The following is a 27,090-nucleotide window of genomic DNA, read 5'->3' on the forward strand; positions in this document are numbered from 1 at the left end:
ATGTCAAAAGGGAAAATTGTCTCTCTCAGATCAACTTACAACACAACTTGCTATTTTTATGTGTGACATGAACTTTGCAAAATTTTGTGTGCTTTAGTGAATCGCCCTCTTTGGAGTGATCAAGTGGAAGTTTTAAATACGCAAAACTAGCTACTGTAGGCCATATGGTTCGCATTTGTTTTAGTTCTACCAAGAGTAGCATTTGAAATGTTTTAGATGAATGACACTAATTACTTGAATGTTTGAAAAGAAGACTATAAAATTTTAAGTGGAAAAATTATCTACACAATTTGTTATATATATATTAAATCGTATTAAAAAAAAAAAAAAACCCTGCCCTTTTGTTTGACATTTAACATTAAGGGGTAAACTTAATGGTTAGTATGCATTCTTCTACAGAACCCATTTTATTCCTGTGGGCATTGTGGCAGGTAGCGTGCGCTAATAGCAATAGCCCCTAAGTGATCTTATGAAATAACTTGCATTTTAATCTTTTATTTGTAGAGACTTCATCTATTATAAAAAAGAAACCAAATCAGGTTAAAAAAGGGGTAAGTATTGCTGTCTTATCGCAAAACTAAATTTGAGCGCACCCCCCCCCCCCCCCCCCCCCCCCAAGTACGTTATCCATATAAAATGGAAGCAAATATCAGTTCAGTATAAAATGGATTACAAAAGAACCCAGAAAATGAAACATTTTAATTACCAGAGGATATCTATATTTGGATGGTCTTACGGACAAGTGGGGGTAATCAGTTTTTTACACCTAAAATGGTTGGCCCATGTAGACATTGGAGATAGCCTGTTCTATCACATGCACAGATCTCCAAAATTCATTGGATTTTAGCATAGTCCACTTGTCCATAGGTAAATATTGTTGTCTATGCACTAGACTCCAAAAAACTGCAAATTGGCAAAATTGAGGATTAGCCCACTTGTCTGTAATGATACCATCCATTTATAATTATCATGCTATCCTGCTATTGAACCAATATTTTATGTAGACTACTAGTAAAAAAAGGCCTGTTTCTGACACAAATGAAACGGGTGCTAGCAAGGTTTTCTTCTGAGAGTGTATGTGAGAGTGTGTGAGAGAGAGAGTGAGTCTGGGTGCGAGTGTGTCTGTGAGAGAGTGTGTGTGTGTGAGAATGAGATTGTGTGCAAGTGCGTATGTGAGAGACAGTGTGAGAGAGAGAGAGTGTGTTTCACACAGATACAGTGTGTGCGAGAGAGAGAGTGTGTGTGAGACACAGACTCTCTGTGAGACTGTGTATGAGACCAAGAGAGTGTGTGAATGACTGTGTGACATAGTGAATGTGATACAGTGTGAGATATAGCGTGTGTGAGAGACAGTGTGTGAGAGTGAGGGAGAGAAAGAAAGACATTGACTGTGAGAGAGAGTGTGTGTGTGCGACAGAGATGCCCCCCCCCCCTCTAGTGTCAGGCCCCCCTCTCTCTCTGGTGTCTGAGCGTTACTGTGCAGGACGCTGAGCTCTGGCTGTGCTTCAAGGAACTGACCAATCCTATTTAATAGAATGCACCTCCAACATTCTGAAGCCGAGAAACCTCGTGTGGTTGGTCACTTCTGCTTGTGACGAACCCGGAAGTACGTGATGTCAATTCAGGAGATGGATACAGAGAGCAGGAATGCCTCAGCTATGCAGTCAGCTTCAGAATGTTGGAGGTGCGTTTTATTATATAGGAGATGGATTCTCAACCCTATGCATGAGATAATTTGCATCTACCCATCTCCTTTGTATGTAAATCTATTCATGCATATTCATGATGGATATCCTAAAAACCAGACTGGGTGGATATATATTGTGGACTTGGTTGCAAATCTCTAATGTAGAATGTTGATCTACTTTCAGAAAAAGAAAAGTGAACTACTCTTGGCAGTAATAGGCTGTGTGATGTAATTTTGTACTTTTAAAACTGATTAAGAGAAAAACAGCAAGAGTTTGGCAGAAATACTAACACCGTGCAAGGAAATGAATGTTTTAAAATTAAAAATAAACTAGGTTTTTAAGGTCCCCCCTTTTTTTAATATAGGATTTATTCTGTTTTGAGCTTCTTTTGCTTATGTATCCCTTCCCCTCCTGCATTTTTCCTCTCTTCCATTCATTCTTATCTTTAACCTGTTCTCATTCCTGTAGCCTCTGCCTTAAAGTGGTGCCATAATGATGGCTTAATAGTGATGTTTCGCTTCTGGCAGCACCTGTTTGATCCCAGACCCAATTGTAGTAGTAGCTTTGGCCCCAGGTGGAAGTAACAGCTACAGTTTCCTAACCCTAGCAACATTTTTTTGGACTCAGACCTTGCTGCAGTGGTAGCTTCTTTGGCCTTGCTGCTAGCTTTGCAGACCCAGTCACAGTGGTAGCTTCCTATTTATGACGGTGGCTCTGCAGCTACAGACACTACTGAAATAGTGGCTTCCTGGCCATTGCAAATGATTTCATGAACAAAGCTGTAGCTTCTACATCCAGGGACCTGGGTGACCTGGCACGTAGAATTTCTCCATCTCTAGTTGTGGGCTTCTTCAGATTTCCTCTGTGTGACTAGGATCATGTAGGTTTTATCTTTTCTTTTCTTTTTTTTTTTTCCTTTGGTATAGAAGCTTTTTTCCTGTTGCTTTAGGCTTCCAGTTCGGTCTAGACCTGACCTCCTATTGGGCTACAGTGTCACACACCTTCATTTGCAAGGACCTATTTATTTTTTGTTGTTACATTTGTACCCTGCGCTTTCCCACTCATGGCAGGCTCATTGTGGCTTACATGGGGCAATGGAGGGTTAAGTGACTTGCCCAGAGTCAGAAGGAGCTGCCTGTGCCTGAAGTGGGAATTGAACTCAGTTCCTCAGTTCCCCAGGACAAAGTCCACCACCCTAACCACTAGACCACTCCTCCACTCCACTCATTTAATAAATACACTTTGTTCATACCTAGGGCTTCTGTTCTTGGGTGTTTATCAATTGTAAATTATGGTGTTTGTGAGTACAAAACAGTTTGTGTGTTTGTTTTCACATCCAAGATAAGCCAGGGGAGGGGTGAGAGTACTAGGGGAAGTGATGTTTTTCTGGTGTTTATCCAATAAAGACCTGTTTTCATTTTTTTTTGCATCAGAAGTTTTCTAAAATCAGAAACCATGACTATAATATAGGAAATATACTATTAGATATCTTGGATTTAGTTATTACACTCACAGTAATACAACTCTTTATTTGGGCGAATGAACTTTAGCCGCATATAGAGGTACCCTGCGTGGCTTCAGAAAGGCACTTTCTAAGTTGCTTTCTTTCCAGCCCTGTGAGGCATATTTGATGTTTCCTCCTTTTTGTTTACCTTTTCTGTTTTGTTTTGACAGCTTGGTGCCAAAAAAGGGGGTCTTGGCGCTCAGAAAATGAGTAATACAAGCTTTAACGAAATTGAAAAACATGCTTTAGCAGTAGATAAAATGAAAGAACAAGAGGAGCAAAGCATCAGTAAGAAAGCCGAAAAAGAAGAACCCATGTAAGTTGTTCCCCCTCCCCCCCCCCCCCTTGAAATGTTCATTGTGCTTTTTCATTAAAAAAAAAAAAAGTGCAGGGCCATCCTTACTGGAGGAGCTCCACTCTACTGTTGCCCCACATACACTCACCATGCAACTGGCCATAGAGCCTGTGAAAATGCAGCAATGCGAATGTTACACCAGTCCTTAGAACAGCCTCACGCACACCTCTTATTAGAAAATCAGAGCATGCATTCTCTTTGCTGCTGTGCAGAACAAAAAGACATCAGAGATGCTACACATTTGCATTCTCAAAGTTGAGACAGTTTAATCAGTAAACCAAAATGTTTGTTTTTCTGTGCTATTCTCTGGATGTTTTGGCCTCTAACTCTTTCCTCCTCACTCCCTTGCCCAAAACACAGCAGACCTCCTTCCACACATAGTATAGAACAATGTGGCTCTGTGGCCCTGACATAACACTTTTTGTCCAGTGCTTACTACTAGTTGTGGTTTTAGATAATGGCAAACTAGACCCAAGGACTCACACCTTATGATGGCTCAAAATTTCATAAGTAAAGAATATTGGAAAGATTCACAATAGAGCTTTTATTAAAGTTTCTTATATTAAATTGAAATTGAAAATGTTTGAGTTGCTTATACGTCATAAAATGCAGCCTGTAGTACACATCAGATCATTCTTTTCCTGATGGCCTGAACAAACTAAGGCAGGGGTAGGGAAGCACGGTCCTCAAGGGCCACATCTCAGTCAAATTTTTCACAATGAATATGCGTGAGATCTATTTGCATACAGTGGAAGTAGTACATGCAAATCAATCTCGTACATATTCATTGGGTAAATCTTGAAACCTGACTCTCGAGGACCAGAGTTGCTCACCCCTGGAGGCCGCCACTGCCAGGTACTCCTGGTCAGCCAATTTACCCTGTAATTTAATGTAATATTTGAAAATATTTTTTTGAAAAGTTGTATTTAATGCTTTTATTTTACTTTAATGTTGTCCCTTTTTTTGTTGTTCCTTTCACTTGACCTCATTTGTCTTTCATGTGCTTTCTTTAGTCTTAATTATACTTCATATTTGTTTTCTCCATTTTGCTACATGTCCTCTCTTACTCATTTTATTCTCTTATTTTAGATGTTTCCTTCCTGCTATCCTTTTCTTCTTTTGCTGATCTCATTTCCAGGTCCTGTTTTGTTCCTGTCACCTTCTTCTTAACTTTTATTTCTCTTACTCCACACTATATTTTGTATGTGCTTCCTCCCTTCTTTAATTAATTAATTAATTTATTTGTTACATTTGTACCCCACATTTACCCACCTATTTGCAGGCTCAATGTGGCTTACATGGTACCGTGAAGGCGATCGCCAACTCTGGTGGAGAACAAATACAAAGTGATGTTATAGTCGGATAAGGTTCATATGTTACAATCGCATTGGGAATCGCAGAGAAGAGTTATATAGAGTTCATTATGAGCTTTGGTTTCTTTGTGTTGCAGGATTCAGGCACTTAAGTTGGGTCAGTAGAGTATGCCTTTCCGAACAGGTAGATCTTTAGTAATTTCTGGAAGTTAAGGTGGTTGTACGTTTTCACAGCTTTTGGTAATGCATTCCATAATTGTGTGCTTATGTAGGAGAATCTGGATGCATAAGTTGACTTGTATTTGAGTCCTTTACAGCTTGGGTAGTGGAGATTTAAGTATGTTCGTGTTGATCCGACTGTGTTTCTGGTTGGTAGGTCTATGAGGTCGGTCATGTATCCTGGTACTTTGCCTTAGATAATTTTATGGACCAGGGTGCAAATCTTGAAAGCAATACGTTCTTTGATTGGGAGCCAGTGCAACTTTTCTCGTAGGGGTTTGATGCTTTCGAATTGCATTTTTCCAAATATAAGTCTGGCTGCTGTGTTTTGAGCAATGAGTTGCTCTTTGCATCCTGCTTAGATTCCATTGCAGTAGTCATCATGGCTTAGTACCATAGATTGTAACAGGTTGCGAAATGTTTCCCTCTGGAAGAATGGTTTCACGCGTTTGAGTTTCCACATTGAGTGGAACATCTTCTTGGTTGTAGAGTTCACTTGGCTCTCAAGAGTAAGGGTTACGGTCAATTGTAACCCTGAGGATTTTCAGGCTATCCAAGATAGGGAGGGTGTAATCTGGGGTGTTTAAATATGTGGGTTTGTTCGTATTGTATTGGGATGAGAGGTTGAGGTAATATGTTTTTTCTGTGTTGTTTTAGTTGGAATGCGTATATATCCCTTTCTTCACCTACATCATTCCCATATTACTAATAAACTCATTCCTCCCTGTTTCTCTCTAACCATACAGATTATTCCTATCCACTTTAATCTGCTGCTCCCTTACATATACATCCCTCGTGTTCTCCTCCATTGTCTTTCACTATTCCCTTCTGTTTTAGTTCTTTGTTTTCCACAATTCTCCCATAATTTTCCACCATCATCTCTTCTCCATAACTTTCTCCCACCCTCCATTCCCTCTTCCCTAAATCTTTCACTTTCCTTCCTTTGCTCTCCACTCTCTACTTCCATATCCCCTTTAACCTAAGTACATAAGTAATGCCATACTGGGAAAAGACGAAGGGTCCATCGAGCCCAACATCCTGTCCACGACAGCGGCCAATCCAGGCCAAGGGCACCTGGCAAGCTTCCCAAACATACAATCATTCTATACATGTTATTCCTGGAATTGTGGATTTTTCCCAAGTCCATTTAGTAGCGGTTTATGGACTTGTCCTTTAGGAAACCGTCCAACCCCTTTTTAAACTCTGCTAAGCTAACTGCCTTCACCACTTTCTCCGGCAACGAATTCCAGAGTTTAATTATACGTTGGGTGAAGAAAGTTTTTCTCTGATTTGTTTTAAATTTACTACACTGTAGTTTCATCGCATGCCCCCTAGTCCTAGTATTTTTGGAAAGCGTGAACAGACGCTTCACATCCACCTGTTCCACTCCACTCATTATTTTATATATCTCTATCATGTCACCCCTCAGCCGTCTCTTCTCCAAGCTGAATAGCCCTTGCCTCCTTAATCTTTCTTCATAGGGAAGTCGTCCCATCCCCGCTATCATTTTAGTCGCCCTTCTCTGCACCTTTTCCAATTCTACTATATATTTCTTCTTTGATATGCCTACCAAACTCTTGTGAACAGTGTAAGCAGCACAGGCTATGGGGTCCGTGAAAAGACATATCACATGTATATCCCAGCGGCTTGCCTCCTTACTCAAGCTGCAGCTTCCTATTCAAAGGAGGCTGGTGCAGGCAACAAGGTCAGGCATTTGATAAGTCTTTTAACGGACCCTGTGATGTGGATGCAGTGTTCTTCTTTATTTTCCTTGATTACTGCCAGATTTAGTAGTCATATTTACTGCTTCTGGTTTTACATGTACTTTGTTTCTTGTAATTCTTTGGTTTTATTTTTTCCTCCAAACCCTTCAACCCCACTCTCACATGGTTTGGGGGATAAGGAGGGAGAATGTACTTCAAAATATGCTCTTTTTGGAGGAAATATCACTGTGCAGGAGAGAGTCCAGATCAATACCTCAAGTTATGGTAGCAGAGAAGGGTGACAAAAATGATAAAGGGGATGGGACAACTTCCCTATGAGGAAAGGCTAAAGCGGCTAAGGCTCTTCAGCTTGTAGAAAAGGCGGCTGAGGGGAGATATGATAGAGGTCTATTAAATAATGAGTGGAGTTGAATGGGTAGATGTGAAGCGTCCATTCACGCTTTCCAAAAATACTAGGACTAGGGGGCATGTGATGAAGCTACAATGTAGTAAATTTTTAAACGAAGCGGAGAAAGCTTTTCTTCACTCAACGTGTAATTAAACTCTGGAATTCGTTGCCAGAGAATATCGTAAAGGTGGTAGCGGAGTATAAAAAAAAAGGTTTGGATGGCTTCCTAAAGGAAAAGTCCATAGACCATTATTAAATGGACTTGGGGAAAATCCACTATTTCTGGGATAAGCAGTATAAAATGTTTTGTACTTTTTTGGGATCTTGCCAGGTATTTGTGACCTGGATTGGCCACTGTTAGAAACAGGATGCTGGGCTTGATGGATCTTTGGTCTTTCCTAGTATGGCAATACTTATGTACTTATGTACAGAGGGGACAAATATCCTGGGGCCATCCTTGGAATCAAGATATGTCTCACTAAGGAAGATATGAAAGTGTTTCAAAGAATTCTGTAGAATGTTTTTTGTTGACATGCTATGACTACCTCCCTTAAGACAGTCTGTTAGATCAGTTCTGGAGATTTTAAGGGATAACTTCCCCTTCTCCCCATGCTCTCGTGCAGTCTGCTTCTGTTCTGTATATAGGTCCCTGGTATGACTGCACCTTGAGTACTGTGTTCAGTTTTGGTTGCCCCATCTCAAAACGGATAATCCAGAGCTAAAAAGGTTCAAAGAAGGGCAACAAAAATGTTGCATGGGCTAGAGCATCTCCCTTATGAAGAAAGGCTAAACAAGTTAGGGCTCTTCATCTTGGAGAAAAGACAACTGAGAAGGAGATATGATAGAACAACTGAGAAGGAGATATGATAGAAGTTTATAAAATTGAGTGGAGTGGAACGGTTAAACAGAGAAAACATATACACAAAAAGAAGAGGATGTTCCCTGAAACCAATGGCTGGCAAATTGAAGAAAAATTGTGAAAAGAATTTTTTTCCAAGCAGTGCATAATTCAACTGTGGAATCTGTTGCTGGAGGGATGTAGTCAAAGCAGCTAACGTAGGGGGATTCAAAAAGAGGTTTAGAAAAGTCCATAAAAAGTTATTAGCCAGATAGCCTTGGGGGAGAGCCATTGCTCATTCTGGAAATAAGCTATTGGAATTAGATTTACTTTTTTGGATCTGCTGAGTACTTGTGATCCAGACTGGACACTGTTAGACATAGGATGTGGGACTTTATCCGACTCTGCATGGCTTTTCTTATGTTTTTATGCCTCCACATCTTCTCTTGTCTATACTACCACTGCTACTATAGCATTACTTAATGTGAATGATAAAGGGGATGGGACGACTTACGTATTTATTTTTATTTTTGTTACATTTGTACCCCGCGCTTTCCCACTCATGGCAGGCTCAATGTGGCTTATGTGGGGCAATGGAGGGTTAAGTGACTTGCCCAGAGTCACAAGGAGCTGCCTGTGCCTGAAGTGGGAATCGAACTCAGGTCCTCAGTTCCCCAGGACCAAAGTCCACCACCCTAACCACTAGGCCACTCCTCCACTCACTGAGGAGGAGAGGCTAACGTGGCTAGGGCTCTTCAGCTTGGAGAAGAGACGGCTGAGAGGAGATATAATAGATATTTATAACTCTTTCCAAAAATACTAGGACTGGGGTGCATGCAAAGAAACTACTGAGTAGTAAATTTAAAATGAATTGGAGAAAATTGCTGAGGGCCTTTAATTTCTGGATACAGTCATGCATATACTGCTTGGGAACAAGTAGCAATACACAGAGTAGAATAGAACAGTAAAATTTGTTGTAGATGTAATTTTTATTTGATGTGACTTTTTCTTTTTGTAGTGTAACATCTTTACGACTGGCATACAAGGATCTAGAAATACAAATGAAAAAAGATGAAGAAAAATTGAAAAATCTGAGCACTAAAAAGAAAGCTGAGGCTGAGAGACTTGGGATGGGATTTGGCAATAGAAGGTATGTACAGACATTGGCAAATGAATTTTACTCATGTTATTCCAGCCTTTCTCTCTCATGTATGTTCCTGGTTTTCACCCAGTCTTGTCACCTCCCTAGCCTTCACCCAATCTCTCTCTCTTACCTCCTCAGCCTTCATCCAGTCTCTCTCTCTCTCTCTCTGTCTCTCTCACCTCCTCAGCCTTCACCTGGTTTCTCTCTCTCACCTCCCCAGCCTTCACCCGGTCTCTCTCTCACCTCCCCAGCCTTCACCCGGTCTCTCTCTCACCTCCCCAGCCTTCACCCGGTCTCTCTCTCACCTCCCCAGCCTTCACCCGGTCTCTCTCTCACCTCCCAGCCTTCACCCGGTCTCTCTCTCACCTCCCCAGCCTTCACCCGGTCTCTCTCTCACCTCCCCAGCCTTCACCCGGTCTCTCTCTCACCTCCCCAGTAATTCTGTCTAGCTCTACAGAAACTTTCGGGATTCACAGAGCAGTATCACGAATAAAACAATATTCTGGGTAACATAAGTTTTATAACTGATTCTTGTGATTTATTTATTTGTGACATTTATATCCCACATTATCCCAAACAAGTTTTGAGTTCAGTGTGGCTTACAATAAGCAGTATAGGATATGTAACAAAGAATAATGCATAAGAAAGTAATTTGTTGTAAGAATCCAATTTTACAGTACAGTATCTTAAACATACTGGGATAGCTATGGATGTTTAACATTTAGAAAATCTATTATGAATGAGAAATTTAGTGATCAATGAGGGAGCTAACCCCCCCCCCCCCTCAACTTTCTAAATCCATTTTGATTTGTTCTAGCATTAATGGATAATATAATTCATATAATTCCTCCATTCTGTCTGAAATGTTTACCCTCAAATACCTAAAGCTGCCCCAATGCCATTGAATTGGGAAATCTAGTCTGATACTCTCCTTTAAAGTTACTGAGCTTTTCAACAGGAAGATCATAGATTTTCCCATATTTAGCGTTTATCCTTTCTGTATGCTTCATAAAGCTTCAGAAAATTTGGCAAGTTCAATTGGGTGTTTCTTACAATTAACATGACACCATCAGTATACAGTGCCAGCTGGCATTCTCATATCTGTATACTCTTTATGTCCCTGTTCTGCCAGACTGCTTGTGCAAAAAGTTTTAAAGCCAGTGACAAAAGACAAGGGTGATAATGGGCAAGGCCAGTCTTGTCCTGTTGCAGTTCAAATGTTTGTTTTTGTCAGTTTCCTGTTTATCTTATTAAAAGAGCTTTGTATATTGCTTTAATCACTGTGCAGAAGGCTGGGCTGAAGTTTATTAGAAAAAATAAGTACAGAAAACTATACTCCACCCTTCTGTATTGATATAGGTGTTCATTTTCAAAGCACGTAGACTTACAACATAGTAACCTAGTGGATGATGGCAGATAAAGACCTGTATGGCCAATCCAATCTATTCAAGAAGATAAACTCAATAGTGTAAGATGTAATGTGATACTACATATGTATACTTGATCTTGATTTGTCCTTGCCATTTTCAGGGCACAGACTGTAGAAGTAACCTATGTAACTTTGTAAGTCTATGTGCTTTGAAAATGAGCTGTATTGTATTAATTGTATTGTATTAAATCTACTGTATTAAGCACCCTGTGGACATTATCAGTTGCATTTCTCCTTCTTATAAATCCTGGTTGGTCATTATGTATTAAACCTGGGATATTTCTATGAGTTGTGTGGCCAGTATTTTTGTTAAAATATTTACATTGATATTCAGCAATGCACTGGGTCTGTATGACCTACCAAGTATGGGGTCTTTACCTCTTTTGTGTAAAATATTTGCCTGAAAGAATGAACTTGTCACTTCCCCTTTTCTAGCATACCCTTTAATAGCGATAGACCAAAATGTTTTGTAAAGTTCAGTTGAAAACCGGTCTGGGCCTGCTGCTTTGTCTGTTTTCTATGCATGTGCTGTAGATCTCCAAGCATACTTTTATCTAGGGAAAAGATAGACAATTGATATATAGATGTCTTTATGTGGATAAGTAGCTATTTATGCATATAAAAAATTTTGAAAATTGCTCTTCCAGGATTATGATGGATTAAGATATGCCTGAATGTTTCTTACTATAAATTGAAGAATGTTTTATTTCTGTCTACAGTGGAATTTCACATTCAGTACTTTCTGAGATGAAAACAATAGAACAAGAAACACCAATACTTGGGAAATCAAGAAAAAAATACAATGATGATGACACTGAGGATTCATTTTTCACTACTTCTTGTTCAAGGTAAGGAGAACGATTAATCACGCTTAAAAAATGTTAATTGAGATTAATAATTAACTGCCCTCCCTCCCCTGCCTATATGCACACAGAATCAGTCCGGCACCTCCTTCCTTTCTAGGACTGCTGGAGGCTCCCTCCCCTCCTGGTTTATATTTCTTTTTTTCAGTTTCGCCCTGCAGTGGCAGCCATATCAAAATTCTGCCTCGGCCTGCACCGAGCATTTCCTTCTGACCTTTCCTGACCCCTTCTGAAAACAGGAAGCTGCGTCATAAGGGGGCAGAACAGGTCAGAGGGAAAGACCCAGTGCAGGCTGAGGCAGCATTTCAATACAGCTGCTGCTGCAGGGATAAGACTTGCTGAAAAATAAAAGGTAAACCAAGAGGAGAGGGGAGAAACAGCCACTGGCAGTCTGGGAGAGGAGGGAGAGATACGGGGCTGACCAGGCAGGTGGGGGAGGGGTGGGGAGGGGAGGCACCGCACCTTTGTAAGAGAGAGAATGGGGGAAGGCACAGGAGTCACATGAGAAAGAGAAAGAATGGAGGAAGGCACAGGGAGCACATGAGAGAGAGAATAGGTAGGGGAGCACATGAGAGAGAGAATGGGTGGTAAAGGCACAGTGAGGTATATGACAGAGGGAGAGAATGGGTGGTGAAGGCACAGGGGGGTACATATGGAGAGAGAACAGGCTCAGGCCCCCTCCAAAGCTGCAGTTACCTGTTCAATGGCTGGTGGGGTAGCTGAAGCCCCAGCAGCCGAAGAAATCTGCTGTAAGCCACCCTCTTTCTCCTCATGCTGGCTTAGAAATGAGGAAGTCAGCAGGGTGCCTCAAGCCACAAGCACTTGCCAAGCATTCTCAGTTCGTGCATGAATTGTGCTTGCTCAGGGAGTGCTGGCATCAGCAGCTGGAAGCACCCCGCTGACTTCCTCGCTCCTGAGGCAGCACAAGGAGGTAGGGGCCACTTTGGCAATGGATTTCTTTAACTGGTGGGGCTTCGGCATCCCCTCTAGCAAAGGTATGATATTTAATTGGGGGGGGGGGTAGGGAGGGAGAGGAAATGCGTGCCCCCCCCCCCCCCCCCCCCAATATAGACTGCTGGCTATGCCTTGCATTTAATCTCAATTAAAAATTTTAACCTGCAGCCTTAGTTAAAAGCATTACTCCTGCCGGAATTCTGCTTGAGGGGAATTGACTGGCTAGTGTCCCTGCAGCCTCTCGGTGGGCCTTCCCCAGCTTGCAGTAATGGCTGGCTGGCTCCTTTTTCCATTCATTGAAGGACATTCTTTTGGCTTCACCTTTTAACCATGCTAGCTGTCATTTTCTTTCCATCTTTGCAAATACATGGAACGCATCTGGTCTGGGCTTCCTGGATGGTATTTTTAAATAACATCCACGCCTGATTTAGTGTCCTTTAGGTTGCTGTGGATGGAGAGGGGGAAAAAAAAGTGGATGTTGTGGGGGCTGGGGAAAAATACGGATGGTATCTGTGTACAAGGAGGGGGGATGTAATATTGGTTAAATTATGACAAACTTGCAGAATTTGCAAATTTTGTAAGCAGAATTTTTTTTTACAGAACATTTGAATTTTTTGCAGAGAATTCTGATTTTTTTTTGCACAGAATTTCGGCTGAAGTAAAGCATGCCCAGAATCTTTACGAACACTTAGGGTATACTTAACGCCTCTTCTTGGAGTGGTATTAATTGCACCACGTTACCTGCTGTGCTTATAGTTAATAGATGGTACCATGCATTAAGGGGTCCTTTCACTAAGTTGCGGTAAAAGGGGGCCTGTACTAGCGTCAGTGTGTGTTTTTGACGAGCGCTGAGGCCCTCTTTTACTGCAGCGTGTAAAAGGCTGTCTTTGTTTCCTGAAATGAAATGGTCGTGCAGTAAGTGAACCGCTTACCTTGTGGCCATTTCGGGGGGAGCACTTACCGCCACCCATTGAGTAAGTGCTCCCGCATTAACCCAGTCGTATGCTGCCCGATTGCCACCAAATAAGCATCGGTGCTACAAAAATAGAAAATATTTTTGTAGTGTCAGAAATGGCACACGCGGGGGGGGGGGGGGGGGGGGGGGAAGGAGAAACTAGCTCGGTGGTAGTTCCAGATTGGTGCTCGGCAAACCCTGTTGCACACCAACCCTTTAGTAAAAGGGCTCCTAAGTGTAAGACTGAGTCACTGCTCATTCCTTGCTTCATTTTCATACCAGTGCTCTAAGGTTTGCGGTAGAATCAAATTGTCATACTCAGAATAATGAGCATTCAAATTAATGCTGCTTTAAAATCATGGTATTAATTAGCTGCACACTATTCTGCACTCACAGGAAAGTTGATGTTTCTTAAAAAAAAAAAAAATCTTTTCTGGTGGACCCCTGACCCCCTCCCTTTCCATAAACTTTAAAACAGCCCTGGTGGTTCAATGGGACCCCAGGCCAGCCAGGCTGGGACCCCCAGAAGTCCACCCTGGTGGGTGACCCCCCTCCCCTCCCCCCCCCCCCAAAAAAAAAACCCCTCCCCCCCCCCAAAAAAAAAAAACCCTCCATACTTGGTAGGAGGGAGGAGAGAAGAATGCCTCCTCCCTCCTACTCGGGGGCGCGTTATCACAATGTCAGCTCCCTGCTTGTGAGGATCTCTTGTACAAGCAACAAAGTCCCTCAGTTAAAAATACACACACACATGTGTTCTTTTTTTTTTTTTTCTTTTTTTATTTATAGACGTCTTTATTGAGCGTTAAGAACATAATACAGAACATAATTAACACGACTCATAACATCATATTCCAAGTGAGCCAAACACCAGTATGAATAGTAATCAAAGGGTACTTATGTCATTGGTCCCACCATAACCACAATATGTACTTCATATTTTTATGCCAATTTTTTATTGCCCTCCCCTCCCTTCCCTCCTCCATACCTACCCCCCCCTACAACCTCCCCAATAAACTCCCCCCAACAAAACCCTACCTCCCCTCCCTCCCGTCTCAGACCAAACATCTACTATCCCGAACTTGCATTCAGAAAAGGCAGCCACACTTTCTCCCATTTGGGCAACATTCTTCTTTTCACAGCCGTCAATGTCTCCATCTCACATATATATCTGACTTTCGTGATCCAATCTGTCAGCGAGGGAACCCTCGAGGCCTTCCAGTGCCTTGCTAGGTTAGTCCGGGCAGCCTGCAGAGCTCCCTGCACCAGCAACCATTGACTCAGCCTTAGTCCCACAGGCCGCTTTCCTAGCACAAAGACCAGGGGATGCCACTGCACAGGCCTTCCTATCCATTTTTGGAGCCTAGACTGAACCCCCCTCCAGTACGCTTGTGCCTTATGGCAGGACCACCATATATGACCCATTGTTCCCACTTCCCCACACTGCCTCCAACATGATTTCATCACTGATGGGTACATGTGGTGCAGCCTTACAGGCGTGAGGTACCACCTGTAGAAAACCTTTAATGTGTTCTCCTGTAAAGCCACCGATCTTGCAGATTTCAGTAAGCTACCCTCCAGCTGCACCCAGGCCTCGTCTGGCAAAGTAAAATTCAACTCCTGTTCCCACCTCCTCCTATGTATAAGGGAGGGTCTGTGGCAATCTGACAAGTGGGCATAAAGAGAAGATATCAGTCCGCGTGTGGTCTTAAAGTCCACACATATAACCTCCAGGGGATGTGCGTCCCTCTTCATACATCCTACGTAAGAGGGCCCCTGTAAGTAGTGTAGGGTCTGTAAATATGCATAACGGTCCTCCGACCTAAGTCTATAGTCTTCAACCAGGTTCTCAAAGGGTGTCACTTTGCTTCCTAGATGCAGCTGTCCCCACATGTCTAATCCATTTTTAGCCCATCTATGAAAAATCATGTCCCCCACCCCCGGGGGGAACCCAGGGTTGTCCGCTATCGCTGCAAGGCCAGAGGTACAGGGCTGGTGCTCACCAAACATATGGTCCCAGTAATAGAATGTAGCCTGTACTGTAGGTGGGAATTTGTCTACCTGAGCTCTATGCCGAGCCGGCATCCACATTAGATGCCCTAACTTACGGGAACTGACCAGGGATTGCTCCAAATGGACCCAGAGTTTATGCTCATGTGATCTAAACCACTCCACCGCCGCCCGTGCCTGTGTAGCACAATATTCTCCGAGGACAAGCAGGCTGCTTGTTCTCACTGATGGGTTGACGTCCTCGGCAGCCCCCTCCATCGGAAAGTTTACTAGCAAAGGCCTTTGCTAGTCCTCGCGCGCCCATGCGCACCGCGCATGCGCGGCCGTCTTCCCGCCCGAAACCGGCTCGAGCCGGCCAGTCTTCTTTCGTCCGCGCTCGGTACGGTCGTGTTACGCCGTTCGTGCCCCAGAGAGTCGACCTCGCGCGTCCGTTTCGACGTGTTTTTCACTCTTTTTCATTAAAAAAAAGTTCGGGAAGCGCTCCGGAAGTGTTCCGGAAGACCCTTTCGGGTTTTCTGCCCTTCCCGTATTTTTCTCAGTTTTTGCCCCGTAAGTTTCTTTCGTTGTCGGGGTAGGCCTAGTTTGGCCTCGGTCGAGATTTTCTCCCTTTAAATTTTGGTGCTTCAATTTTCGCCATTTCGGCTTTTGACTTCGCCGGCGTGATTTTTCCGCCCATGACATCGAAGCCTTCCAGCGGCTTCAAGAAGTGCACCCAGTGCGCCCGGGTAATCTCGCTCACTGATCGACACTCGTCGTGTCTTCAGTGTCTGGGGGCCGAGCACCGCCCTCAGAACTGCAGTCTGTGTTCCCTGCTTCAAAGGCGGACTCAGGTAGCGAGATTAGCCCAGTGGAACGTTTTGTTCTCGGGCTCTTCGTCGGCATCGGCACCGGAGGCATCGAGTGCATCGACGTCGTCAGCGTCCGGACCATCTTCCTTGGCTGCCGCTCCATCGACTGCATCGAGGCATCGGACCTCTGCATCAGCGCCGAGGCATCGGGCGACTGCATCGACGTCGGTGGTACCGAGACTTCGTCTGCTGATGTCGTCGGACGGAGGTGCATCGTCAGGAGTGCAGGTGAGGGCTGTCCATTCCCCTGCTGGTGGCGGTGAGCCTTCGGGTGGGTCTCCTCCCACCCTGAGGGCTCCTGCGGTACAGCCCCCCCGGGATCGACCCTCTTCGGTCTCGGCCCCGAGGAAGCGACGGATGGATTCTACGTCCTCCTCGTCGGTGCCGGGGAGCTCCGGTGACATGCTTCGGAAGAAGTCGAAGAAGCATCGACATCCGGTCTCCTCCCCATGTCGGCACCGAGAGCTCTGGGTCGCCGAGGGATTCGGCACCCAGCAGGCATCGGCACCGAGAGGACCGCTCACCCTCTGTTCAGGAGGTGTCGATGCGCTCCACTCTGGACAGCTCGGAACAGCCTCCTCGCCCGGAACAGGTTCTGACGTCGACGCCTGCATCGACCTCTCAGCCTTTTTCTGCAGCCACTCTGAACGAGAGCCTCCGAGCCGTTCTCCCAGAGATTCTGGGAGAGCTGTTGCGCCCTACCCCTCCGGTACCGGCGGTGCTTGCTCCTCCGGTACCGTCGAGCATGGCGCCGGCTGGCCCATCGCCCAGGTTGAGGTCCCCGACGTCGGTACCGCGTGCGGTGCCGACCGCGGCCACCTCCCAGGAAGGCTCCCCGACTACGTCGGCGGAGGGAGCTTCGCCGACGCGGGCCAGGGAGTCTACCTCTCGACGCCCCCATCGTGGACGTGGTTCCACAGAGTCGAGCAGGGCGAGGTTGCAGACACAGGTTCGTGAACTTGTGTCTGACACCGAGGGTGAGGCCTCGTGGGAAGAGGAAGAAGACCCCAGATATTTCTCTGACGAGGAGTCTGAGGGTCTTCCTTCCGATCCCACTCCCTCTCCTGAAAGACAGCTTTCCCCTCCTGAGAGTCTGTCTTTTGCTTCCTTTGTCCGGGAGATGTCTACGGCCATCCCCTTCCCGGTGGTTGTGGAGGACGAGCCCAGGGCTGAAATGTTTGAGCTCCTGGACTATCCTTCTCCACCTAAGGAAGCGTCCACTGTTCCCTTGCACCATGTCCTGAAAAAGACATTGCTTGCGAACTGGACCAAGCCACTAAGTAATCCCCACATTCCCAAGAAGATTGAGTCCCAGTACCGGATCCATGGGGACCCAGAGCTGATGCGCACTCAGTTGCCTCATGACTCTGGAGTTGTGGATTTGGCCCTAAAGAAGGCTAAGAGTTCTAGGGAACATGCTTCGGCGCCCCCGGGCAAGGACGCTAGAACCTTAGACTCCTTTGGGAGGAAGGCCTACCATTCCTCTATGCTCGTGTCCAAAATCCAGTCTTACCAGCTCTACACGAGCATACACATGCGGAACAATGTGCGGCAGTTGGCGGGCTTGGTTGATGCTCTTCCCCCTGAGCAAGCCAAGCCTTTTCAGGAGGTGGTCAGGCAGCTGAAGGCGTGCAGAAAATTCCTGGCCAGAGGAGTTTATGACACTTTTGATGTTGCGTCCAGGGCCGCTGCTCAAGGTGTGGTGATGCGCAGGCTCTCATGGCTGCGTGCCGCCGACCTGGAGAATAGAATCCAGCAGCGGATTGCGGACTCGCCTTGCCGTGCGGACAATATTTTTGGTGAAAAAGTCGAACAGGTGGTAGAGTCTCTCCACCAGCGGGACACCGCATTCGACAAATTCGCCCGCCGGCAGCCTTCAGCTTCTACCTCTACAGGTAGACGATTTTTCGGGGGAAGGAAGACTGTTCCCTACTCTTCTGGCAAGCGTAGGTACAATCCTCCTTCCCGACAGCCTGCGGCCCAGGCTAAGCCCCAGCGCGCTCGCTCTCGTCAGCAGCGTGCGACTCAGCAAGGCCCCGCGGCTCCCCAGCAAAAGCAAGGGGCGAGCTTTTGACTGGCTCCAGCAGAGCATAGCCGACATCCAAGTGTCCGTGCCGGGCGACCTGCCAGTCGGAGGGAGGTTGAAAGCTTTTCACCAAAGGTGGCCTCTCATAACCTCCGATCAGTGGGTTCTGCAAATAGTCCGGCAGGGGTACACCCTCAATTTGACCTCAACACCTCCAAATTGTCCACCGGGAGCTCAGTCTTACAGCTTCCAGCACAAGAAGGTACTTGCAGAGGAACTCTCCGCCCTTCTCAGCGCCAAGGCGGTCGAGCCCGTGCCATCCGGGCAAGAAGGGCTGGGATTCTATTCCAGGTACTTCCTTGTGGAAAAGAAAACAGGGGGGATGCGTCCCATCCTAGACCTAAGGGCCCTGAACAAGTATCTCGAAAAAGAAAAGTTCAGGATGCTTTCCCTGGGCACCCTTCTCCCCATGATTCAGCAAAACGATTGGCTATGCTCTCTGGACTTGAAGGATGCCTACACTCACATCCCGATACTGCCAGCTCACAGACAGTATCTGCGATTTCAGCTGGGCACACGTCACTTCCAGTACTGTGTGCTACCCTTTGGGCTCGCCTCTGCGCCCAGGGTGTTCACAAAGTGCCTAGCTGTGGTAGCAGCGGCACTTCGCAGGCTGGGGGTGCACGTGTTCCCATATCTCGACGATTGGCTGGTGAAGAACACATCAGAGGCAGGAGCCCTGCAGTCCATGCAGATGACTATTCGCCTCCTGGAGCTACTGGGGTTTGTGATAAATTATCCAAAGTCCCATCTTCTCCCAATGCAGAGACTCGAATTCATAGGAGCTCTGCTGGATTCTCGGACGGCTCGCGCCTATCTCCCAGAGACGAGAGCCAACAACTTGTCCCTCGTCTCACGGGTGCGAGCGTCCCAGCAGATCACAGCTCGGCAGATGTTGAGATTGCTGGGCCACATGGCCTCCACAGTTCATGTGACTCCCATGGCCCGCCTTCACATGAGATCTGCTCAATGGACCCTAGCCTCCCAGTGCTATCAGGCCGCTGGGGGTCTAGAGGACGTGATCCACCTGTCCACGAGTTTTCTCAAATCCCTGTATTGGTGGACGATTTGGTCCAATTTGACTCTGGGACGTCCCTTCCAAATTCCTCAGCCACAAAAAGTGCTGACCACGGATGCGTCCCTCCTGGGATGGGGAGCCCATGTCGATGGGCTTCACACCCAAGGAAGCTGGTCCCTCCAGGAACGCGATCTGCAGATCAATCTTCTGGAGTTACGAGCGGTCTGGAACGCTCTGAAGGCTTTCAGAGATCGGCTGTCCCACCAAATTATCCAAATTCAGACAGACAACCAGGTTGCCATGTACTATGTCAACAAGCAGGGGGGCACCGGATCTCGCCCCTTGTGTCAGGAAGCCGTCAGCATGTGGCTCTGGGCTCGCCGGCATGGCATGGTGCTCCAAGCCACATATCTGGCAGGCGTAAACAACAGTCTGGCCGACAGGTTGAGCAGGATTATGCAACCTCACGAGTGGTCGCTCAATTCCCGTGTGGTACGACAGATCTTCCAGGCGTGGGGCACCCCCCTGGTAGATCTCTTCGCATCTCGAGTGAACCACAAAGTCCCTCAGTTCTGTTCCAGGCTTCAGGCCCACGGCAGACTGGCATCGGATGCCTTCCTCCTGGATTGGGGGGAGGGCCTGCTGTATGCTTATCCTCCCATTCCTCTGGTGGGGAAGACTTTGTTGAAACTCAAGCAAGACCGAGGCACCATGATTCTGATTGCTCCCTTTTGGCCGCGTCAGATCTGGTTCCCTCTTCTTCTGGAATTATCCTCCGAAGAACCGTGGAGATTGGAGTGTTTTCCGACCCTCATCACGCAGGACGAAGGGGCTCTTCTGCATCCCAACCTCCAGTCTCTGGCTCTCACGGCCTGGATGTTGAGGGCGTAGACTTTGCCTCTTTGGGTCTGTCAGAGGGTGTCTCCCGCATCTTGCTTGCTTCCAGGAAAGACTCCACTAAGAGAAGTTACTTCTTTCATTGGAGGAGGTTTGCCGTCTGGTGTGACAGCAAGGCCCTAGATCCTCGCTCTTGTCCTACACAGACCCTGCTTGAATACCTTCTGCACTTGTCTGAGTCTGGTCTCAAGACCAACTCTGTAAGGGTTCACCTTAGTGCAATCAGTGCATACCATTACCGTGTGGAAGGTAAGCCGATCTCAGGACAGCCTTTAGTTGTTCGCTTCATGAGAGGTTTGCTTTTGTCAAAGCCCCCTGTCAAGCCTCCTACAGTGTCATGGGATCTCAATGTCGTTCTCACCCAGCTGATGAAACCTCCTTTTGAGCCACTGAATTCCTGCCATCTGAAGTACTTGACCTGGAAGGTCATTTTCTTGGTGGCAGTTACTTCAGCTCGTAGAGTCAGTGAGCTTCAGGCCCTGGTAGCCCAGGCCCCTTACACCAAATTTCATCACAACAGAGTAGTCCTCCGCACTCACCCTAAGTTCCTGCCAAAGGTTGTGTCGGAGTTCCATCTGAATCAGTCAATTGTCTTGCCAACATTCTTTCCCCGTCCTCATTCCTGCCCTGCTGAACGTCAGCTGCACACATTGGACTGCAAGAGAGCATTGGCCTTCTATCTGGAGCGGACACAGCCCCACAGACAGTCCGCCCAATTGTTTGTTTCTTTTGATCCCAATAGGAGGGGAGTGGCTGTAGGAAAACGCACCATATCCAATTGGCTAGCAGATTGCATTTCCTTCACTTACGCCCAGGCGGGGCTGGCTCTTGAGGGTCATGTCACGGCTCATAATGTCAGAGCCATGGCTGCGTCGGTAGCCCACTTGAAGTCAGCCTCCATTGAAGAAATTTGCAAAGCTGCGACGTGGTCATCTGTCCACACATTCACATCTCATTACTGCCTACAGCAGGATACCCGACGCGACAGTCGGTTCGGGCAGTCAGTTCTTCAGAACCTGTTTGGGCTTTAGGATCCAACCCTTCTCCACTACTGCCAACTCCAGACTTCGCGCCTTCTATCTCGCTGCACCCTACGCCTGGAATAAACTTCCTGAGCCCCTACGTCTTGCCCCATCCTTGGCCACCTTTAAATCTAGACTGAAAACCCACCTCTTTAACATTGCTTTTGACTCGTAACCACTTGTAACCACTCGCCTCCACCTACCCTCCTCTCTTCCTTCCCGTTCACATTAATTGATTTGATTTGCTTACTTTATTTATTTTTTGTCTATTAGATTGTAAGCTCTTTGAGCAGGGACTGTCTTTCTTCTATGTTTGTACAGCGCTGCGTATGCCTTGTAGCGCTATAGAAATGCTAAATAGTAGTAGTAGTAGTAGTAGTAACTCCACCCCCAGAGGGCCCTGTTTGTTCTGTTCCAGGCTGCACTCTCAGTTAGTTGGTAAATTTTTTAGGTCAATCTCAGTTATGTCCTCGCCGTTGCGAGGCCCAATTGACCAAGGTTGTTGTTTTGAGTGAGCCTGGGGGCTAGGGATACCCCATCAGTGAGAACAAGCAGCCTGCTTGTCCTCGGAGAAAGCGAATGCTACATACCTGTAGAAGGTATTCTCCGAGGACAGCAGGCTGATTGTTCTCACAAACCCGCCCGCCTCCCCTTTGGAGTTGTGTCTTCCCTTGAAATGTATTGTCTTGCTACATACTGGACTGGCCGGCTCGAGCCGGTTTCGGGCGGGAAGACGGCCGCGCATGCGCGGTGCGCATGGGCGCGCGAGGACTAGCAAAGGCCTTTGCTAGTAAACTTTCCGATGGAGGGGGCTGCCGAGGACGTCAACCCATCAGTGAGAACAATCAGCCTGCTGTCCTCGGAGAATACCTTCTACAGGTATGTAGCATTCGCTATACCAAAAGAGGTTAGGGACTCCCAGTCCCCCCTTCTTTCTACTCTTATAAAGGAGTGCTCTGGGGAGCCTTGGTCTTTTCTGGTTCCAAATGAGCCTATCTATGCTATCTTGAAGACCGGACAAAAAAGCCCTGGACACATGCATAGGAATTACTTGAAATAGGTACAATAAACGTGGCAACACGTTCATTTTTATTGTGGCGATGCGCCCTAACCAGGACAGTCCCATAGACATCCAGCGGTCCAAGTCTCTTAATATTTCTTTTTTAAGTCTCGGGTAGTTAACTTCAAACAGCTCGGGCAAATGTTTTGGAATTTGCACCCCCAGATACCTTAATTCCCTTTCTGCCCACTTAAAAGCAAAGGATGTCTTCAACGCATCCGACACCCTCGGCAGAAGGCCAACAGTCATACCAATCGATTTGCTAGCATTGAGCTTGTAACCTGAAATCCTAGAATACCCCTCGATTTCCCTCATCAGATTGGGGAGTGATACCAATGGCTTTGTCATGTACAGGAGAACATCGTCAGCGAATAATGCAATCTTATGTTCCTGGGCCCCTACCTGTGCTCCAGAGATATCCTCATTATCGCGTATTGCCGCCGCCAATGGCTCCATTGCCAGAGCAAACAACAAGGGAGACAGAGGACACCCCTGTCTAGTTCCTCTTCCCAGCCTAAAGGCCCCTGAGTTTCCCCCATTAATTCTCACACAGGCTTGCGGGGCCGAATAAAGAGCCCGGATCCAGGACCTATGGAAATGTCCAATCCCCACTTGCTGTAACACTTTATCTAGATACCCCAGTGGACCCTGTCGAATGCCTTCTCTGCATCTAATCCTAGTAGCACTACCGGGATGGCTTTTACTTTTGCACGGTATATTAAATTCAACGTTCTACCTATATTGTCCATCGCCTGCCTCTTAGCTACAAATCCGACTTGGTCCAGGTGTATTAGAGTGGGAAGCACCTCCCCCAGGCGGTTGGCGAGTACCTTTGCCAATATCTTAACATCGGCATTAAGTATCGAAATGGGTCGATAGGAAGCACATTCTGCCTTATCCTTGCCTGGTTTTGGGATTACCGCCACCCATGCCTCCATCATCGATTGGGGCAACCTGTCACCCTCCCGCACTGAATTGATAACCATTGCTAAGTACGGTGCCAGTACCCCCCCCCCCCCCAAAGGTCTTAAAAAAACTCGTTAGTGTACCCATCTAAAACCGGAGCCTTGCCATTCGGCAGTGATTTGATTACTTGAAGTACTTCATCTACTTGCACCGGGGCTTCCAATTCCCTCTTCTGCTGTTCTGAGAGCACCGGGATGCCTCTGTCAATCAGATATTTATCTATATCCCCGGTCTGTACAGCAGCATCCTCCCTGTATAGCGATTCGTAATACTGGGCAAATCTATCCCTGATCTGGGCTGAGGATTGCAATAGGGGACCCTTTGTCATCTTTCACTTTCAAAATTTGCCAGTCAGCCCTCATCTTTCGCAGTTTGTTAGCCAATAACCTGCCTGGCTTGTTTGTATTTTCATAATAAATCTGTTTTAAACTGGCATGCACAAACTGCAAGCTCTCTTCATGCAACTCAGTCAGTTCCAATCTTACCTCCTGAAGCCTACGGTAATCCGAGACAGCCTGTAACCCTGTATTTACTCCCAGTCTCTCCATACATTGAACCAGACGCGCCTTGCGTGCCTTGGCTCTGCCACTTGCACACTTGATGAAATATCCCCTGGCCACTGCTTTGAAGGCATCCCACACCACACCCAGAGAGGGGCCTGAGTCTATGTTGATATCAAAATGTTCCTTCATAATTGGAACAAAGCCTTCCACAGTGCCTGGAAGGGAGGGGATAACAGCCCAGACAGGTGCATGATCTGAAATTGAAATATGCCCAATAGAATAATCCCCTCCCCCGCTTAGCAGAGTCTTTTCAACAAATATATAGTCCAGTCTGGAATAGGACAAGTGCACCCGGGAATAGAAAGTATAATCTCTCCCTCTCGGGTTCCCCTGTCTCCACCCATCACAAAGTCCCAATCCATCCACCATGTTCTTCAGGGCCTGAGAGACTCTATTATCACTTGGAGCTGGAGGTGCCGACCTGTCGAGGCCAGGCTGCATGGTCGCATTAAAATCTCCTGCCACCAGCACCCTACCCCTGGCAAATGCCTGCAGGTCCCTCTGGAGATGCAGGAAAAAAAGTTCCTGCCTCTCGTTGGGAGCATACACGCAGGCCAGCGTACATTCCTCCTGCTCCAACATTTATTTTATTTATTTATTGCATTTGTATCCCACATTTTCCCACCTTTTTGCGGGTTCAGTGTGGCTTACAATATGAGTTAAATGTTAGAGATACATTTTGTTACAGATTGGTTATGGATTACATTGTGCAGAGTTATGCGAAACAATTGTGAATATCTTCTTCCAAATGAGATATCGCACATTCCAGTCACCCAGCTTTGGACTATTTCTACCTGTTCAACTACCTTCCCCTCCCCCTGCAATACAACTACCTCTCTTCAGATCTCCACCTCCCACAGCCTCCAGATTAAGAAGTCTCTGTATCCTGAACATCTATCTGTGAGTAAATTATCTGTGATTTATTCAATAAAGGAGACTTCATAAAATAATAGAGACTTCAGGTGATTGCTGTGCCAGGGTTATGCTCCATGATATTGGGGCTTCTAATTACCAAGCTCCAAGAGTCATGACATAACGTGTACAAAAAGATAACGCCCCTCCACCTCACGCTTCTCGTGCAGTATCTGGACCTGGACATCTTTATGAAACATGATGGCCACCCCTCTTTTCCGAGCCCCTTTCGCATCTGATGCACAACACACCAAGGGATACAACTTGGAAGGCAGCAGCCCCTCATTCTTCCTACGAAGATGAGTTTCCTGCAAGAAGACCACCTGGGGGTGCATCAGACGAAGTTCTCGCCCCCAAGGCGTGCCTCTTATAGGGAGAATTCAGCCCCTTTATGTTATAAGTCAAAAATTTTAAGTCCGCCATCTAACGTTGTCTTATCAGAACAAGCTGGTGGAAGAATGATTGGTCTAATCCCTAACCTCCCCTCCCCCTTCTGGCCTACAACATACCCACCCTTCCCCCTACCTAATACCCCCCACATCCCTACTATCCCCTCCCCTTCTCTCCTCCCCCGTCCTCTAGGGTCCACCCACCAAGCAGTGTGAACCTCACTACCTGGGACTGTGAAGAACGAGACCCCACTTGGCCAAACAAGACAAAGCAAATGTTATAGCAATCTAACAGTATACTTACACTCAAATTACCCCTCAGTGCCCCCTCCTCGCACCCTATTTCCCACCCTCACAGTTTTCACTCACTCCCAACTGCTCTTCACCTTTCCAACCATTATACAGTTCCCTTCCAAGAACACAACAGCCTTATCTTGCAGTACTCTGCCTCCAAGGCGGCAGCACCCATTTCAAATAAATGAGTCCGCACTGTCCCTCTCAGGTCTGAGGTGTATTCTTCTTCGCTGCTTTCTCCACTCTCTTCCACCGCTGCAACCTTGCCTTGGTGGCAGGTGCCATCCCTGGCCGGCGGGGTCTCCGTCACCGCCATACCTGCTGCGAATAGATGTTGCCACATCTTCTCCACTTTTCGACATCGAATCCGCTCTCCCTTAAGCTCGAAACAAATGGCGAAAGGGAAAGCCCACCGGTATGGAATCTTTTCTTTGGTCAAAATTTCAATGACAGGTTTAATCTCCCTTCTCTGGTTCAAAGTGAACAATGACAGGTCCTTGTAAATTGATACCTTTGAACCATTGTAATCCAACATAGGGTTCTGATGAGCTTTTTGCCAAATCTGATCCTTGCTCTTATACTCAATGAATCTGACCACGATGTCCCTCGGCATGTTGTCTCTGGGGTTCCCCAACGCTCTATGGGCTCTGTCAATGCCCATTACCGCCACATCAAAACTGTCCCCCATCAACATTGTGCAGATGGTGCGCACTACCTCTGGGACGTCCTCTAGGCCTCCTGCCTCCGGTACCCCGCGAAAGCGGAGATTCTGCCTGCGCCCTCTGTTTTCAATGTCGTCTAGGTGGTATTGCAGCTCTTCAGCCTTCTCTTCTATTTTAGTCAGTCTCTTGTCGGCCTCCTCGTTTTTCTCCTCTTGCGTGTCCATTCTCTCTTCGAGTGCCTCCACCCTGCCCCTCAGGTCCCACAGATCCGCGCTGAGAGAATCAACGTGCTCCAGGATCTCCTCTTTGGATGCACGAATTTCAGCTTGAAGTGCTTTGAAGCATTTTTTCATCTCCGTCGAGAGGGCCGTTGGCGGAGTAGGGTCCTCCCGTTCTTCACAAGGGGCAGGCGGTTTCGGCTCGCACGTGCTCCGCGATTTAGGGGACGCGGGCTGGTGAAGGCCTTTCGCTGACTGCCACGCGGATATTCGCTCGCTATCCTGAAGCGGCGTGAGATTTTTTTTTGCTCATCGTGCCGGGGATCGCCTCTCCGCCTGTACGCTGCCTTTTTTTTTCTTGAAAGAAGGAGCACTTAACTGCAGTGGGTATCTTTTTTTGGGTGAGGGTGTACGGAACTGGAGGATCAAGCGGCCATTCAGCCCCGTGACGTCACTTCCTTTCCATATGCATGTGTTCTTGTCACAAATCACAGGATACAAATAAGAATATTCGTTGGTTCAGAACACATATCAGCTTTTGTTAGCATTCTGAAAAGATACAAGGTCAGAGGTCAAAATAGCTGTTATGGTGGTTAGGCCCTACCCAGCGCATCCTAGGGATGTACCTGGCGGGGTGTTGCCATTTTTATAATGCAGCCCAGAACAGGAGGGAGGAGACATTCTTCCCTCCTCGCTCCTGCCCCCTATCAGATACGGAGGGTTTGCGCACCAGGGTGTACTTCAGGGGAGTCCTGGCTTGGCTGGGTTGGGGGT

The 27,090-nt window shown here is 46.7% G+C and overlaps 1 protein-coding gene across 2 annotated transcripts in view; it reads left to right on the plus strand.

Moving 5' to 3' along the window:
* The window catches only part of ARFGAP3 (ADP ribosylation factor GTPase activating protein 3), a 254,875-nt gene that overhangs the window by 130,924 nt on the left and 96,861 nt on the right, over positions 1-27,090 (plus strand). For both annotated transcript variants that reach the window (XM_030213740.1, XM_030213741.1), the window contains 4 exons: positions 505-551; positions 3,363-3,508; positions 9,048-9,179; positions 11,322-11,450. In XM_030213740.1, the coding sequence (XP_030069600.1) occupies positions 505-551; positions 3,363-3,508; positions 9,048-9,179; positions 11,322-11,450 (454 nt within the window). The remainder of the gene's footprint in view (positions 1-504; positions 552-3,362; positions 3,509-9,047; positions 9,180-11,321; positions 11,451-27,090) is intronic.

The sequence above is a fragment of the Microcaecilia unicolor genome, chromosome 9, assembly GCF_901765095.1.
Source record: "Microcaecilia unicolor chromosome 9, aMicUni1.1, whole genome shotgun sequence".
Classification (NCBI taxonomy): Eukaryota; Metazoa; Chordata; class Amphibia; order Gymnophiona; family Siphonopidae; genus Microcaecilia; species Microcaecilia unicolor.